Source organism: Apium graveolens, chromosome 7, assembly GCF_009905375.1.
Source record: "Apium graveolens cultivar Ventura chromosome 7, ASM990537v1, whole genome shotgun sequence".
Taxonomy (NCBI): Eukaryota; Viridiplantae; Streptophyta; class Magnoliopsida; order Apiales; family Apiaceae; genus Apium; species Apium graveolens.
The window spans coordinates 10475064-10494225 of record NC_133653.1 but is presented as its reverse complement, the minus strand read 5'-3'; the positions used below and the strand labels follow the sequence as shown (position 1 = coordinate 10494225).

Here is a 19162-nt window from a genome sequence, read left to right as displayed (position 1 = left end):
TTGTATAATTTGTTTAAATTTAATTTCAAGCAAAATTTTAAGTTCTGAAATTTATTTATTTGAAATTTTAATAATATGATATGATAAAACTTATTAATATACACATAGTTGTCTAATTTAGAGATACTACAGGTTTAAAAAATAATGCGATGATTGAAATTTATATTTTTATTAATATTTATAGGTGTATTAACAAAAGATTTTATATTTAGTTAAAAGCTATATTTTAGCTGAGATCAATAGTATATTAATTGTCATTAATCTGTTAACCAACCAAATCCAACTAACTATATTTAGATTTATGTTAATTTAATATGTTTAAACCCGAATCAATGATAAAATTTTATGTGTAAGTGGCAAAAACTTTATGTTAACTTGAGTACCGTTATATCAACCAAATCAAGCTAATTTTATTTACTATTTTGTTTAATTCTATTTTAGCCCGAGGTGATTATTATTTTATTTTAGATAGAATGGATAATATGTATTTTTTATTTTAATTTGATGACATTATGTCAGCGCCACGAATTTCCTTTTAAATTTTTATTTTGTTATAGTTCGGTCCAATAATATAATATTTTTAGCGGGATCAATAATATTTATTATTTTATTTTAGCTTGATTATTCAAATCCAACTAACTCTATGTAGTTTTTTTTAATTAAAATTGGATCGATAATATAAGTTTTTTAGTTAGACCGAGTAAATTATATATATTATTTTGTTTTAACGGAAACCATTAGACATATTATAATTATATTATGAATGTTTATTTATTTATGAGAGTGTTTTATATTAAATATTCATATAATTACGATGACCAGACCGACTACCAACTAAACTTTCATTGTTTCGTTTTTAATATAATAGTATAGATTACAATTTCAAATCGTAAATTTGAGTTGTCAATTTGTATTGAGTTTTAATAATTATGTTTGTGTTAAATTTTAACAAGCCACTTTTACTAAATTCATTTATGCCAAATAAACCAGTTAATTATATTATATTCGATATTAATAAGTATTAATTTATGACCCGTGCGATGTACGGATTGATTATAATATTTGTAATTTTATTATTTTATAAGAATAAATTATAAAAAATCGTTATTATACAATATTATTGAGATTAATGAAATTAAAACATTTACATATTATTTTATAGATATTACACTATTGAAGAATTCAAAATTTAGATATTTAAATCTTAAAAAGTCGTCTGATTACAACGACCTGCGACCCGCGCACCCCATACGAAAGTGGGAGTATTGAATAGCAGCGTATGTATGTGAATGATTTAACATTATTTTTTTAATATTATTTTTTTTAAAACTTGATTTATTATTTATTTTGTTTATATTATAATTTGAATTATTTGAGAATGTTTTGTTTCCTACAAAAAATGTAAGAAAGAAGTTGAGTGCGATTAGAAATTAAGTTAAATAATAACAGATAGAGTTTGTAGTTAAATTGTATACATGATTTAATTTTTTTAATTGAACTACATTTATTCAAAATTTATTTTGAAAGATGTTAATATACCTTTTAGGAAAGTTTTAATCAACCAACCAAATAAATTAATCATACTTAGTTTATAATAGTATTGTATTGATATAAATGTGTATATAATTGTAATACCCCATTCTATTAAGACTATTCACATCAAATCAACCAGCTCAACTCATCTATACTATATTATAATAGCCGAAATAGAGATAATTTAGTTCAAAGGTTTGATTCAATGATAATTTCCTAATTTTGATTATTACAAAAATAGATAAATAGTGTTATATATCTAATAAACTACTAAATTATTAAACTAGTACTAAATATAGTATACTTATCCTACTAAACTATGAATACGATTTATCCTATTATTAAAATATATAAATAATAGTGTTACATATCTGCTAAACTACTGAATTGTTAAACTACTAGAAATAGTCTATTTATTTTACTAAATTATGACCACATGTTATTTAATTGTTTTTATTATAAATTTATAATCATTATATATTTATATAAATATTTTAAAAATATAATATAACTTGATAAATAAAAATTTAAAATATTAATGGAAAGCACGAGATTTATGCTAGTAATTTTAAATATAATAGTTAGATTTTAATAAGCCCATTTTACTAAGTCCATTATACCAAATAAACTGGTTGATCACATTATATCGGGTTTTCTTACATAAGTTCATATACGAACTATTTGATTTTTAATAAACCCATTTTCTAATTCCATTCATACCAAATACCTACCCAACTATCTATGTTGAGTTTGACTTTAATATACACGATATCCAATTATAAATTCAACAACCACGTCATAATATTTTCGTATAGTTTACGGTGAAATGTATCAGAGAGTAACTGCAGCGAAGGCCTGCTTGCATTCCTGGGACATGTGAAATGGTATGATAATAAAAAAATGGGACCGGATAATCTTGTGGAGCAAATTTCAATATTGATCTGTGTCAACTTCTATGGGACCAACCCACTTCCCTTATTTTTAATATTTTAATTCATATCAAAGGAACAAGCATGCATGTGGTGTCATATTTTTTCATTTAGATTATAATAATTCTAACAGGACTTATAAATGAATAGATTATTATTTTAAAAAGAGTGAAACAACCCTTTCCATTAGAGGCATTCGGCCATCTATTATCCTCGGACTAGTTTTACTCAAGTGACTAAGTGTGGGATCAGAAAATTTGGAAAAGTAGTCCTAGCGCTACTATTACTCTTAGAGCTTGTTGTATTTTTAAGGCTGTAAATTGTCACGGAATTAGAATTCCCTTAATTCAACCGCTCCGGCACTTAGCTCTTATCTCCCCTTGAAAATTATTAAGTAAGCCTTTTTAGCTAACTAAGTGAACACACACAAGAAAAATTAGAGTATTTGAAGAAAGAGAGGAACTTTTATTACTAAGAGCACTAGTGTTTACAAGTGAGAGCTCTAACAACTTCTTCAATGATCCTCCAAGTGAGGGGACCTCCTCTGTTTATACTATTCGAAGGAGGATTCTAGAACCTTTTACAATATTCCTCCACTAAAAAAGGTTCTAGGGTTTCCCATCTAAAATATCTATCTAAGATATTTTCTAATTACATTCCACGAGATTCTAGAATTTTTCTATATTTACAAGAGATTACTAAAATATTCTAGATTACTCTAGAAAGTTCCGCAATGAAAATGGCATGAACGGGTCCAAATTAAGCGGTACATGACACTCTCTCCCACTTAATTCGGAGACGCCCTCGTCGACGTGTGATAATCGAGAATCTGTCTCTTGAACTGCCATAAGTCTTGTTCATTCTCCCATATAGCCTCACTTGTGGGCAGTCCTTTCCATTTAACCAAGTATTGAGTACTTTGTGGTATGCCCCGACGCCGAATGACTTGATCGGCCAGCACCTCTCTACTTCTTGCTCAAATGACTTTGTCATCAATGGAGGTGCGCGAGATGAGTCATTCCTTAAGGGGCTTCCACGTCCTCATGGTAAGGCTTTAACACGGTCACATGAAAGACCAGACGAATCTTCATGTTGGGAGGTAGTTGCACCTTATATGACAACTTTCCTACTTTGCCAACTACCTCAAATGGTCCTTCATACTTGAGAATGAGCCCTTTATGTACCTTTCGAAAGACCTTAAATTGTTGGAGAAGAAGCTTGACCATTACCTTGTCTCCCACATGATACTCCATTGGTCGTCGCCTAGCATCCGCCATTTCTTCATCTTTTTCGCCGCCTTGGTTAACTATGCTCTCGCCGTATCCTCTTGTTCCTCCCAAGACTTAGCCATGTGCAAGGCTCCCGAACTTTTCCCACTTTGTTTGTGTGCAACGGAATGAGGGGTTAAGGGTTGTTGGCCCGTTGCGAGCTCAAAGGGGCTCTTGTTCGTCGCCTCGCTCCTTTGAAAGTTGTAAGAGAATTGAGCTACATCCAACAACTTTTCCCAATCCCTTTGGTTAGCCCCCACGAAGTGCCTTAAGTATCACTCAAGCAAAGCATTTACCATCTCAGTTTGTCCATCAGTTTGGGGATGAAAGCTAGTAGAGAAGTGTAGTTTGGACCCCAAGTAGTTGAACAATTCTCTCCATAACTTCGCTGTGAAGCATGGATCTCGATCACCTATGATGGTTTTGGGAAGCCCCCAAAACTTAACCACATTCTTGAAAAATAATCGTGCTGCCTCCTCAGCGGTGCAATCGGTGGTGGCTGTTATAAACGTCTCATACTTAGAAAATTTGTCCACCACCACCATAATAGAGCCAAAACCCTCGTACTTGGGTAAGGCCGAGATGAATTCAAGTGAGACACTCTCCCATGGCCGGGTAGGAATAGGGAGTGACTCGAGTAGACCCGCTGGTTGCTTGTTATCCATCTTGTCTTGTTGGCACATAAGACAAGTCTTCACATAGGCTTCCACATCATCCTTCATTTGAGGCCAAAAGTGGTTTACCTCTAGAAGTGCATAAGTCCTTCATTGCCCCGGATGGCCCGCCCATTTTGTGTCATGGCATTCCCTTTGTAGGGTTTTCCTTAAACTTCCCCATCTAGGAATGAAAATTCTTGCTCCTTTTATGTAAAGAAGACCGTTGTCTACCCAAAACCTTTTTGTCTTGCCCTCAATTTCCATGGTCATGAGTTAGGAGGCCACGGGGTCTTGAGACAACCCCTCCTTAATATTCTTCAAAAGATCCCCCGTGGCTTGAGTGATAGCTGCAAATTCCGCCTTTCGACTTAGGGCATCGACCACAACATTCGCCTTGCCCGGTTTGTACTTCATAGAAAAGTCAAACTCCACCAAGAAGTATTGCCACCTAGCTTGTTTAGGAGTAAGCTTTCATTGTGATTAAAAATAGCTAGTTGCCACATTATCCGTCTTGATAGAGAAGCGTGAGCTAAGCAAGTAGTGTCTCCAAGTGCGCAAGCATTGAAAAACCGCCGTCATCTCCTTCTCTTGCACCATATAATGCCTTTCGGTGTCATTGAGCTTGTGACTTTCAAAGGCAATAGGGTGTCCCTCTTGCATAAGTACCCCTCCAATAGCAAAGTCGGAAGCATCGATGTGCACCTCAAACTCCTTAGAACAATACGAAAAGAGAGGACCGGTTCCTCCTTGATCGCCTTCTTAAGATCCTCAAAGCTATTTTGGCAAGTTTTGGACCATTCCCATATTTTATTCTTCTTGAGAAGGTCCGTGAGTGGTGCGGCTTTAGAAGAATACCCTTTAATAAATCTTCGATAATAATTAACTAGGCCAAGGAAAGATCATAACTCAGGGACCTTGGATGGCGATTCCCACTCCTTGATAGCTTTTATCTTCTTTCTATCCATCCTTGATGACATGACCCAAAAACTCCACCTCATTCTTGGAAAATGAGCACTTCTCCTTCTTGATGTAAAGCTCGTTCTCCCTCAAGAGCTTGAACACCATCCCCAAGTTCTTAGCATGATCCTCAAGTGTATCATTATATATTATGATGTCATCAAGTTATACCACCAGGAAATTATCAAGGTAAGGGTGGAATATCTCGTTCATAAGAGTGCAAATATAGCTGGGGAGTTAGTTAGCCCAAACGGCATCACAAGCCACTTATAGGCGCCATAGCGAGTCACACATGCGGTCTTCGGCTCGTCTCCCTCCGCGATTCTTACTTGATAGTATCCCGACCTTAGATACACCTTGTTGAAATACTTTGCCTTCCCCAACCTATCAAATAAGTCAGCGATCAAAGGAATAGGATACTTATTTTTAATAGTTACCTTTTTGAGAGCCCGGTAGTCAAGGCAAAGCCTTAGCGACCCATCCTCCTTCTTTTAAAATAAGATTGGTGCTCCATAAGGTGCCTTGGACGTCCTAATTTGCCCCGCATCCAAGAGTGTTGTGAGTTGCTTCCGAAGTTCCTCCAACTCCGGGGGTGCCATCCTATATGGTGCCATAGTCGGTGATTTAGCGCCCGGCTTAAGATCAATCTTATGATCCACCTCCCTCCTTGGTGGAAATTTATTAGGTAGCTCTGGTGGCATCACATCTTAGTCTTCATCTAAAACTTCCTTGATTATGTTTGGAAGGGCGACTCCATCTTCTTCGAGTTCATCCTTCTTCATGAATACCACCAAGTAGGTCTCCTCCCCCTTCCTGAACCTCTTCGATAGTTGCATGGCCGATAATGTCTTCACCTCCTTGGTGCCTACTTTTGTTGGGATCATGCAAGGAGCCCCTTCTTTCATAATACACATCGAATTATAATAAGGCACCGGGATAGCATGCACGTACCTTAAGAAGTCCATACCAAACACGACCTTATAGTCATCCATTGGGGCCACTAAGAAGTCTACCTTGCATTTCCAAGTGCCAAGTTGTAACTTGACGCCATGTGTTACTCCCTTCAAAGGCTTGGCCTTAGCATTAACGGTCTTGAGCCACCCACTTCCATTATAGATCTTCAAGCCAACCCTCTTGGCCTCCTCCAAAGTAATGAAGTTATGAGTCGATCCCGTGTCTACCATGGCTTGGAACTTGTTCCCATTCACAAGTGCCTCTACATACATAAGCCCCTTGCTTCTTTGTGGTTTTGGCACCGGTTTAACCTCTATGGCGTTCAGTAAGCGAATCGATCTAATGTGCCCCGCATCAGATGTTTGGTCGGTAGTTCTCTCTTGTTGCTCCATCATAGCTGAGAGGGAGCCAAACTTCGGGCAATCCTTCATGGTGTGAGGACCTTTACAAATGAAACATCCCCCTTTCGGCATAAAATTCTTCTTCTTTTCCTCATAAGCTTCCTTCTTGGCAAACGGCTTATACCTATCCCGTTTGTTCTTGTAATCTTTGGGGCCTTTGTCTCCCCCACCTTTTCCAAAAGTAGTAGGCCTAGCACTGGACTTGGGTTTGGATGATTCTCCCTTTTGAAACTCCGTCAAAGACTCGGCTACAATAATAGCTTCATCCACATTCTTGACATCTCGACGTTGTAGCTCTTGCTTAGCCCATGATTGAAGTCCATCCGTGAAGTAGAATAATAAATCTTCACTCGTCATGCTCGGGATTTGTAGCATAAGAGTTGTGAATTCCCTCACATACTCATGAATGGTGCCTCTATGGCGTAGTTTCCTTAGCTTCTTCCGGGCCTCATACACCACAGTCTCCAGATAAAATTGGCGCTTGAGCTCCTTCTTGAAGTCCTCAAAAATGTCGGTGGTGCACATGCCTTTCTCAATATCGGCCCGCTTCCTACGCCACCTTAAAGTAGCAATATTCGAAAGATAACGAGTAGCCATACGTACCTTTATTTGCTCATCCGAGACTTCCATGCCCTCAAAGTATTGCTCTTGATCCCACAAGAAGTTCTTAACTTCCATAGCATCCATCTTTCCTTCGAATGGCACTACAAGAAACAGGGAAAAAGACATCACCCCTTTAACAACAGTTCGAAATGCCACCGATGTTAACAATACTTATAACATCGGTCGAGTTTTAAATGATGTTAAAGCCATTTTAGACATCGGTTTTATTTTTAGGCGCTGTCTAATCTTTTTTTTTTAAAAAAAACGGGACATCAATTTACTTAGCAACCGTTGTCTTAACTCTATTTATTAAAAAATAAAAAACGCGCGGCTAGTACATAGATAAACGTCCCCCGTTTTTCATTTCACCAAAATTCAGTTCCCCCCCCCCCAAATTCTAATTTCCCCTCCCTTAGTCCCGATTCTCCCCCCCTTTTCCCCCTTTCACCCTCTACCATTACTCTCTCTCTCAGTCAATCTCCACTCTCTCTCAGTCACTCTCCACTCTCTCTCACTCTCAACTCTCTCTCCGTCACTGTCTCTCCCTCCCTCTTCAAACTTAAACCCTAATTTCTCTACCCAAATCTATTAACCCTAATTTCTCAATTACTGTGAGCATATTGTTCTTACTCCCTCTTCAGAATCACAAATTATACTAATTACCAGGTTTGCTTTCGATTGTTCATATTTGGTTTGCTTTCGATTGTTTATATTTGGTTTGCTTTAATTACTACTTGTTTATATTTGGTTTAATTTTTTTCTAAACTCTTTTTTTTCCTCAGATCTTGAAGTTCTTGACTTGGGGTGTTCGTTTATGTTATTAAGGTATAGTTTTTCAATATTTTTTGTATTGCGTGTATAATTTTAGTGTATAATTTTATTTTTTAACTCTTTTTTTTCCTCAGATTTTGAAGTTCTTGACTTGGGGAGTTCGTCTCTGGTATTAAGGTATATTTTTTCAATATTTTTTGTATTGCATGTACGATTTTAGATTTTTTTGTATTTTTAGTGTTTAATTTTATTTTATTTTACTTTTTCTGTGCAAGCATTGTTTTAAATTTACATGATTTTGATTATGTTTATGTTGTTGAAATTTATGATTAAATTATTTTGATTTTGTAGCAACACATTATTTTAACTTTAGGCAGTGTTAGAATAAAATTTTAAATTATATATGAAAGACGAATAATATGAATTGAGGATGGTTGCTCTGTTGTTCATATTTGTTTCTTACATCTATATATTTTAATTTGAATTTATTTTATATGATTGAATGATAATCAGGTAGGTTGCTTGGTCGTACCTATTTTAGAACTTATGGATAAGTCGTGGATTTCGAAAGATAGAGATTCATTAGAGTACGAAATAGGGGTGTAAAATTTCTTGATCTTTGCGGAAGAAAATGTAGATGATTCTAGGAAAATTCCTTGTCCATGTGGACGGTGTGGTAATTTTAAAAAATTCTCTATAAAAATAATCAGGGGTCATTTGTACGAGAATGGTTTTAGTTTAGGGTACACTGAATGCATTTGGCACAGGGAAAAATGTGTTGAAACTAGGTCTTCTGCTGGTAGTACATACCCTCCACCCCCTGTGCCGGACAATTTTGCTGGCACCCAAATAAAAAAAGTTTGTGATGCAGCATATGGTACGGGTGATTATGATGAAGAGGCGCATGAGTTCAAGAGGTTTGTGGCTGATGCCGAACAACCTCTATTTGAGGGTAGTGATTGTACTAAGTTAGAATCGATGTTGAAATTGCACAACTGGAAATTGAGGTTTGGTATTAGCGATGCCGCCTTCACCGAGCTACTGTCTTCTGTTGGCTCTTTCCTTCCTACTGGTCATGTTTTGCCGGTTAATGCATATGAAGCCAAAAAGAACCTATCTGATCTAGGACTAGACTATATAAAGTTCCATGACTGCATACTATATAAAGGTATATATAGTGAGTCTTCTAAGTGCCCCAAGTGTAATTTATCTCGATGGAAATTGGGGAAGGATGGCAGAGTTAGAACTAATATTCCAGCCAAAGTTGTATGGTACTTCTCCATTATTCCCAGATTTAAGCGATTGTATAAATCTGCTTCTACTGCTGAAATGATGACTTGGCACTCGGACCACCGCATTCAAGATGGCCTGATGCGCCATCCAGCTGACTCTCCTTCTTGGAGGAATGTTGATCACAGGTGGCCTAGCTTCGGTAGTGAATCCAGAAATCTTCGCTTAGCTTTGTCAGCCGATGGTATAAATCCACATAATAATGGACTGACCAATAGGTATAGCTGCTGGCCAATGGTATTGGTAACTTATAATCTTCCTCCATGGCTATGCATGAAGAGAAAGTTTATGATGTTAACATTATTGGTTTCTGGTCCACATGAGATGGGAAATAATATAGACGTATACCTACAACCAATGGTCGATGACTTGAAAAAGCTTTGGGAGGAAGGGGAACCATATGTCTTCGATGCGCATACTAAAACTTATTTCACTTTAAGAGCAATATTGTTGTGGACAATAAATGACTTTCCCGCATATGGGAATCTGTCTGGCTGCGTTAATAAGGGGAATATGGTATGTCCAGTATGCTGTGAAGATACTATAGCTAAGTATTTGACTCATAGTAGGAAAATGTGCTACCAAGGTTATCGTAGGTACTTGCCGTGACATCATCCATATAGGAGGCAGAAGGCAACATTTAATGGAGAACAAGAGAATGGACGTGCATGTCAACCCCTTTCCGGAGAAGAAGTATTAGCGGAGCAGCAACAAGTTAAATTTACCTTTGGCAAAGAAGTAAAGAGTTCAAAAAAGGTAGAATGTGTATGGAAAAAGAAGTCAATTTTTTTCGAGTTAGATTACTGGAAGTTTCACCATGTGTGCCATTGTCTCGATGTTATGCACATTGAGAAAAATGTGTGTGATAATCTGATTGGTACTCTACTGAATATGCGGTATAAATCCAAAAACAGCGAGGCATCACACCGTGATATGATGGAGATGGGTGCTAGGGCCGACTTAGCTCCACAGGTAGGCGAAAAGAAAACATACTTGCCCCCTGCCTCTTATAATTTGTTAAAGGCTGAAAAAAAGAAAGTGTTGTTATCATTCTTACACATGAAACTTCCGTTTGGACATGCATCAAATATCAAAAATTGCGTGTCGATGCCTGATTTGAAGATGTACGGGCTCAAGTCCCATGACTGCCATATCTTCCTCCAACATTTGCTCCCTGTTGCCATTCGTTCGGTTCTCCGAAAGAATGCTAGAATTAACAAAATTGGGCTGTGTTTCTTTTTCAACTCATTGTGCAACAAAGTTGTAGATGTATCAAAACTGGATAAATTGCAGTCAGATGTAATAGTGACCTTGTGTGAGCTGGAAAAAATCTTCCCTCCCTCATTTTTCGATATAATGATACACCTAACAGTCCACTTGGTTAGAGAGTTACGTTTATGTGGACCGGTTTTCTATAGATGGATGTTTCCATTTGAGCGGTTTAATAAAGTGTTAAAAAGATATGTAAGAAACCGTTATTTTCAAGAAGGTTGTATGGCGGAAAGCTATATAAAAGAAGAATCAGTTGAATTCTGCTCAGAGTTTGTTGGACAGAGTGGCACTGCAGGCCTTCCAAAGAAAAAAAGTAAGCTTTCGGGCCCATTATCTGCTGCAAAAGTGAAATCAATTGAAGAAACAGAGCGAGACGAAGCACATCTAACATTCCTTTTAAAAAACTCTGAAATTTATCCTTATATTTTGCAAGTCCATCCAGCTATTACTTGTACTGTATTTTATTTCTTACAATAAGAAATTGTCATTTTATTTAATATTTGCTTTGTCTTAGGATACACAAAGAGCATCTTGAAAGACTTTATTGAGGAAAAAAGTAAAAGTGTTCAGTGGATGATGGCTGAATACAATCGACTATTTGTTAATTGGTTTGAAGAAAAAGTAAGTTTAGTCATTGTCCTTTTTTGGTATTTTTATCATGGTACTGTCCTTGTCAATAGTGTCATTTTTTCGGTCAATATGTGCAGGTTAATAATGAACTGATGGAAAATTTTGAAGGTGTTTCTGAAATGATAAGATGGTTGGCAGGAAAACCATCATATTTTGTTCTCACATACGAAGGGTATGTAGTCGACGGGTTCCGGTACTTCACAAAGAAGCGAGACGATTCGAGAGTTGTCCAGAATAGTGGCGTGTCTTTAGTGGCCAAGACGGTCCAAGTCTCAAGTGTCGAGGATTTGAATCCGGTGGAGAGCGATATGATATTTTATGGAATCATCTTAGATATCTGGGAGTTAGATCACCATGAATTCAAAGCCCCTTTGTTCTTGTGTAAGTGGGCAGAGAATGAAAGAGGAATTAATGTAGATGATCTAGGATTCACACTTGTGAACTTCAGTCGACAAGGACACAAGAAGGATAAATATGTGTTTGTCGACCAAGACTGAGCTGGTAGCCCGTGATCGTTAAAGGGATGAGGAAATGGAGAGAACAAGATATGAGATGGAGAGAATAAAGCGGGAGATGGAGAGAACAAGACAGAAGATGGAGAGAACAAAGCAGGAGATGGCTGAGCTTAAGTCTCTGATTAGTGCATCTAATCTTACGGGCTCTCCATTGTCGGATAATGCAAGTTTCAAGGAGAAAACAGGACCCAAGGAAGCAGTTAAAGCAACATGTGTTTTAACAAAGATGAAAGAGATGAATGTTGATGATGAAATTGAATATGTTGGCGGGGACCCTCCTCCACCTGAAAAGAAGGTAAAATGTTATGCATTGTCTGTATATCACACACACACGTATATATAGACAACTGACCACTGACAACACTATATATGAAAATTAAGAAATGGACAATATTATATGAATGCAGGCTCCACAATCGTGTGAGCTGTCAGTGGACAACATAAAAAACAAAGTTGCATTTGGTATGATATTTGATGATCCGGTGAATTCTATAGTTCATGGAGTGCCTATGCAGCCTGGACATATTCGCGTTTCGGTGGATGGAGCCATTCAGGAAGATGTCTTGCTTTCTGTGCCCATAGAAGGTGAACTGGAGACTGTGAGACAAGCGATTGGTTCTACGGTTTCATGGCCTCAAGACTTGATCACAGTAGCATCCCTTATGGTATAAATCTTTACTTTTATAATTTTTTCCTATTTATCATCCTACTAAATTAGAATTTATTAGAGTATAGGAGTTTAGTGAATAGGTTTAAGTTTTAAAATTTACGGATGAAATGGAGTCCTTCATGTTTTGATTAATTATTTGCAGAATAATAGAAAGGAAGGATTCTCGGCGAAGAAAAAAGAGAAAAATCAGTTGCAAAGGTCGATTGCCATGTTCAAGGAAGTAGAGGTAGCTGACTCTGTTCCAAAAGGATTTAACCTTTTGTATAAATATGCAACAACAATTATGAAAGAGACCGGGGACTCTATTGTAATTCCATGTGATACTTAGGTGTTTGGTTGTGAAAGAGTTATCTATATATTGCATGAGAATTTAATCGCTTTGTTGAAATTTGAAGAGATTGGCCAAGCTGCAATATCTGCACATATGTCATAAGTTTTTTTCCCCTGCCATTTTATAGTCATTATGCATATTAATGCTACAAAGTACTGTGATGTTTTTTGATATATTTATTCATATATATATATATAGGTACATACACAGTGTGGTTCTTGCGAATAATGATTTGGATATGTTTGCTTTTTTTGATCCTGGGCCACATTTACCCTTAACAAAGAATTTGAAAGATAATTTGTTCAACGGTTGACAGATGGATATGATCGCTTGTTTTTCATGCCGCATAATTTCAAGTAAGTTTTGAGAGCCTATTTCCAACATTAAATATTGATTTAGTCTGCTCAATTTGACCTCTATTTATTTTTTTATCATATTAGTTATCATTGGATTTTGATCATAATTTGGGCTGGTGATATTTTTATCTTGAATCCTTTGTCTCATCCAACAAATTTTCCTCACCTGCAAAAACCATTATTAAGGTAAAATCATTACATTACTTGCAGATTTAAATATTTTCATTAATTTTGATTTTTTCGTATTACATGACAATATATGTCTTTGTAGTGCAATGAAGACTCTTAATGCTCACACCGGAAGGGGAAACATTGTTCTAAAGATTAAAAATCTGGCCGTAAGTATTTTATACACTCCATAAATCAGTGAGTGAGTTGTAAGATTTTTTGTTTGTCGATGATGGTATAATATTTTTCAGGGGTCTCCTAAGCAACCAGGTGGCCACGAATGTGGTTACGTTGTTATGCGATACATGAAAGATATAATCGAGGATAAAGAAATGACTTTTATCACTAAGGTATATATAGTTTGGTGTTTTGATGCAATTTGACCAATATAGTTGTTACTAGGTTTAGTTTGTGTCGATTTGGCCTAATTGTTTATAGCTGGTTTGTTATAAATTTCAGTGGGCCAACAAGAGTCGGAAGTCTTAAAATATGAAGGAGCTGGATGTGGTCCGTATCGAGGCGCTTGCTTATATCGAAGATAAGATATAGTAGCTATGTATCTAGGATTACTAGCTCTTATTTTCATCTCAATACTTAATCGATCTTTGAAACTACTTTTGGTATGTTTGTGGTCGTTGTTAGGATGGAGTTTGGTGTTAGACTTTTAGAGATCGGTAGGTATTGGATATGTAGCAGTTTGGTGTTGGTGTTAAAACTGGTGATTGGTTTTGGTTCTATGTTTGGATGTAAGTAGTACGTTATTTACCAGATGTTAAATGATTGCCTTATGGTATTAAGATTGCCTTTTGGTATTGTTGCCATTGTTTTGGTTTGTTTTTGGTTCATATTTATACAAACACAGGGGTTCATTTACTAATTACCTAACAACAGGTCTGGAATTTACAAACAAAAACTGACGTTGGTAATGATAAAAGACAACGGTTAATTAACAAAATGGCATGTTTAAATTGTAAATATACATCAGTTTTTAAGAAAATAACTGATGTTTTTTGACATGTTTAACATCATGTATCTAGAAGATAACTGATGTGATCTTACATAAATAACAACGATATATATTGAGCATGCCTAAAAAACCGATGTCTAAGAGAGTCATAAACATCACTCACAGAAACAGACGATGTCAAAGGTGCCTATTTACAACGTTTATTTTAAAAAAATGTTGTCTTTATATTTTTTTCCCTTGCGTGTCATATGCTTAAAGTGGTATAAATTGTAATATATTACTATATTGAACTGGTGATCATGAGTTAAAATGTAAGATAATAAGATAAGGACATCAGTTTGTTAACTAAAACCATTGTCTACATTTATCTTAGACATCGGTCCATAACCGATGTCTAAAACTCTGGACCTTTCTCTACACATGCAAATACATCGCTTGTAAAAACTTTTAACATCAGTTTGGAACCGATGTCTTTTGACCTATTTCTTGTAGTGTGGCTTGGGCTTCGGGATCTCGATCCTTGGTGCCTCCCGAGTCACCACACCCCCATTATAAATTCCGGTTTCAATCCTCAAGAGTTGAACCTTGATCTCATTAATTTACTCTTCCATTCTAATATCCACGGCATTCAAGCGTTCCTCATGGACCTTGCCTTGATCTTGCAACTCTAGGATATCATTCTTCATCCCTTCATGATATGACCTTGTCTCCTCCGCCTCCTCAAGCATATGATGCTCAAGTGTTTCAAAGTTATTGGCCATTTGCTCAATGCATGAGATTAGTTCACTCATAGTTTTTTCAAGAGTAGAAACTTTTTTTTCAAGTTGATCAAGGTTAAGACGGGACTTACTTGATTCTCGAGACTTTTTTGTCCTTATCATTGCGTGGAATAGCATCCCTTCCTCGGTCATTGACGTTGCTAGCATCAGTGACTTCATCTCCTCCACTTCCCATGATGTCTTCCTTCAAAGTTACTCCCTTCACATCCTTTGGCTCGGATACCACGTTGTCACGGACTTAGAACTCCCTTAGTTTAACCGTGTCGGTAATTAGCTCTTGTCTCCCCTAAAGAACTACTAAGTAAGCCTTTCGAGCCAACTAAATGAACACACATAAGAACACTTAGAGTATTTGAAGAAAGATAGGATTTTTTATTACCAAGAGCACTAGTCACTCCTAAAAAAAGGGCATTAGACATCGGTTTTGAACTGATGTCTATTTCATCAGAAACTGATGTCTATTTCATCAGAAACTGATGTCTATTTCATCAGAAACTGATGTCTTCGTGGGTGTAGAGAAAGGTGTTTTTTTTCACATCGGTTCACAACCGTTGTGAAATGTGACCATAGACATCGGTTTCTTTGTTTTCACATCGGTCCAAAACCGTTGTAAAATGTTACCACTACATCAAGCTACTTCAAAAACACTAATATCTAATATGTACATAGACATCGGTTTTAAACGATGTCTCTTTAATAAACATCAGATTATACTCGACATTTGTTACTTTAAAACTGATGTTAAATATATATATATATATATATATATATATATTAATGTTAAATATATAGTTGATCTAATCAAATATATTCCAAAAAATTCCAAAATAAAAACCAATAATTGATATTGTATTTAAATAATCAAAACATAAATTATTATTACTAAACCAATTCAAAGAATTTTTGTATACAACAAGAAAATTAAAATATAATTTTCAAGATTACTACATTATCAAAGCATATCGAGCATGCCTCCTTGGTCAAACGCATTGTAGCAGCCTTTGGTCTCTTAAGCTTTTAATTGAATCAAAAGCTTCTTGGTTTAACATAACCTGCATGTTGAGTAAGTATAAACAAATGTTAAGCTGGAACAGTTTGACCAAGCACTCAAATTTTCGGTAAATATAAACAAATTAAAATGGTGGGCAGTTGGCATGTGCGAGAGTTGTATATTTATAATTAAATATTAATAATATAATACTATGAAACATGAATGTAATACACAGCTGGTACCTAATATTATTGTGATGCAAGCATGAAGCACCCTAATAACTTCCTATTGATGTATAATAAGCCTCAAAAGTAAGAAAAATGTAGAGCATGGAGAAGTTTCCTGATTAGCATAGCTGATACCCATGTTTTGTTGTTTATAAACAAACAACCAGATCACAAGTCCCAGTTTACAGTTTAAGAAACACACGTACACAACGTTTAGGAAACACACGCAAGTTGAATAAAAGCTGATACCTTTCTGTTGTTCAAAAATGAATACATGAAGAAAACGAAATTGACTTAAACTCCTACAAAATAGCTAATACTTCTAACTGAATGCCACTACCTACACTTATTCAACTTACTCCTGGAAATCAGCTACACAAGGCCACGACTAATTCAAACAAAGACAAAAACGTTAACAATTAACGTTATGACAGCAACATTTATTCAAATAAACTAATAAGAGTTTAGATTAATTCTAACATATTCCCCCTTAATCTAAACTCCTTTCTGCAAATCCTTAATCCCCAGAAAGTCTATCATCTGTTCGAACTTCTGTGTTGTCATCGACTTTGTCAGAACATCAGCCCTCTGCTCCTCTGATCGAACATGCTTTATCACGATTTCTCCACGCTCTACACACTCTCGGATAAAGTGATAACGTATGTCAATATGCTTGCTACGGCCGTGAAACACCGGATTTTTCGCCAAATCAATAGCTGATTTATTATTAATGTAAATCGTCACAGGACCTGGTTTTGTATCAGTTATCTGGCTCAACAGGTTCCTTAACCACACTCCCTGACATGCCGCTGCAGTGGCAGCCATAAATTCAGCCTCACAGGATGACAACGCTACACAACGTTATTTCTGGGACACCCACGTAATCAAACTCTCGTTTAGATAAAACGCCATACCCTCGGTGCTTCTCCTGTCCACCACATTACTTACCATATCACTGTCAGAATATCCGCACAACAAATAATTTCCAGAATCTTTGGCATAGATCAAACCGTACTCCATTGTTCCCTTCACGTACCTTAGGATTTTCTTATCATCATTGAGATGGAGAGTGGTCGGTCTCTCCATAAATCTACTAATTATACCCACCGAATAAGAAATATCGGGACGTGTATGTACCAAGTATCTCAACCCGCCCACCAAACTTTTAAACAATGTGGAATTCACCGGTTTACCTTTTTCATCTTTGTCAATCTGAACTTTTGGCTCCATTGGATAGTGAGTTGAATTGCAGTCTTTCAGACCAAACTTCTCGAGCAGCTTTTGTGCATAAGCTGTCTGCTTTAGCTTAGTAAATCCCTCTCCCTGTGCAACTTCGATTCCTAAATAATGTGATAGCTTCCCAAGGTCACTCATGTCAAAGATCTTGTTCATCTCCTGTGTTAGATATATTTGATAATGTCATGGCTAATATGTTTTATGTTTAGATTTCAGATCTTATTTGAACAGGACAAATCAGTACTTAACTGATCAGTACTTATACTGGACGTCAGGACTTAAGGGATATCAGTACTTATGTTATCAGGAGATAAGCATCAGGAGATAGATATCAGAACTTAAGTGCTGAAGGACGATCAGATAAGGACAGTAGCTGATTAAAGTTAAGAAGATCAAGATAAACATAAGAAGAGATATGCATGGACAAGGAATTCCGTAAAGAATGGAATACTTGGAATAAAAGATATCTGATTGATATATATTAGGAAGCAGAATTATATTCCATATCAATTAGCGATTATCTTGTAACTGTGTAATATATAAACACAGACATAGGGTTTACACTATAAGTGTTATCATTATCGAGAATATTATTTACTGTAACTCTAGCAGCTCTCGTGATATTTTGTTCATCACTGAGAGATAACAGTTCCAGATTATAACAGAGTTTATTGTTTCAATAAAGTTTGTTTTCTGTTACATAAGTTCTTGAAGTTTGATTTGATTGTAATAAACACTGTATTCACCCCCTCTACAGTGAAAGTGTGACCTAACAAGTGGTATCAGAGCCTTCTGTTAACACACATACAGTTAAAGATCCAAACACAATCATGTCTGACACAGAAACTCCAACTAAGCCTACCAAAACTGAGGAATCATCAAAGACATCAATTCAGAGTCGATATGAGACTATCAGAGTTCCCATATTGAGACCATCTGAATATCCCATATGGAAGGTAAGGATGACCATGTTTCTGGAAGCAACAGATCCAGAATACCTTGATAGAATCAAGGAAGGGCCTCACAAACCTACCAAGCTCGCTGTTGTAGTTGCAGGTGAAGCAGCAAAGACTGTACCAAAGGAAAAGAGTGATTACACTGCTGAAGATATAGCATCTATTGCTAAGGATGCCAAGGTACGACACTTACTGCATAGTGCCATTGATAATGTAATGTCAAACAGGGTAATCAACTGCAAGACTGCCAAGGAGATATGGGATGCACTGGAGACAAGGTGTCAAGGAACCGAAACAGTTAAGAAGAACAGGAAGACAATACTCACTCAAGAGTATGAACATTTTGACTCAAAATCTAATGAGTCATTGAATGATTTATATGATAGATTTGTCAAACTTTTGAATGATTTGTCATTGGTTGATAAAGAGTATGATCTTGAAGATACGAACCTAAAATTCCTGTTAGCTCTTCCTGAATGCTGGGATTTGAAGGCAACAACAATAAGAGACAACTACAATCTTGATGAAACAACTCTTGATGAAATCTATGGAATGCTCAAGACTCATGAACTTGAGATGGAACAAAGAAGCAAGAGGAAAGGAGGAAAGTCAAGGACAGTTGCTCTCAAGGCTGAAGAGGAATCCCCCAAAGCACCTTCCTCAAAGAAAGACAAGGGTAAAGCTCTTTTCATAAAGTCTGAT

General features: G+C 36.3%; 1 protein-coding gene across 1 annotated transcript; it reads left to right on the top strand.

Annotated features, from left to right (window-relative positions):
- The first annotated feature begins 8734 nt into the window (after positions 1 to 8734).
- Positions 8735 to 11761, top strand: LOC141673238 (uncharacterized). The gene is made up of 5 exons (XM_074479969.1): positions 8735 to 8748; positions 8840 to 9878; positions 9993 to 10947; positions 11149 to 11255; positions 11342 to 11761. Exons 1-5 carry the CDS (start codon positions 8735 to 8737, stop codon positions 11759 to 11761), a joined length of 2535 nt encoding a protein of 844 aa, XP_074336070.1.
- The last annotated feature ends 7401 nt before the right edge of the window (positions 11762 to 19162 follow it).

Coding starts and splice junctions, on each gene's coding strand:
- LOC141673238 (XM_074479969.1), top strand. Junction 10,948..11,148: donor AGGCCTTCCAAAGAAAAAAA/GTAAGCTTTCGG, acceptor GCTTTGTCTTAG/GATACACAAAGAGCATCTTG. Junction 11,256..11,341: donor TTAATTGGTTTGAAGAAAAA/GTAAGTTTAGTC, acceptor CAATATGTGCAG/GTTAATAATGAACTGATGGA.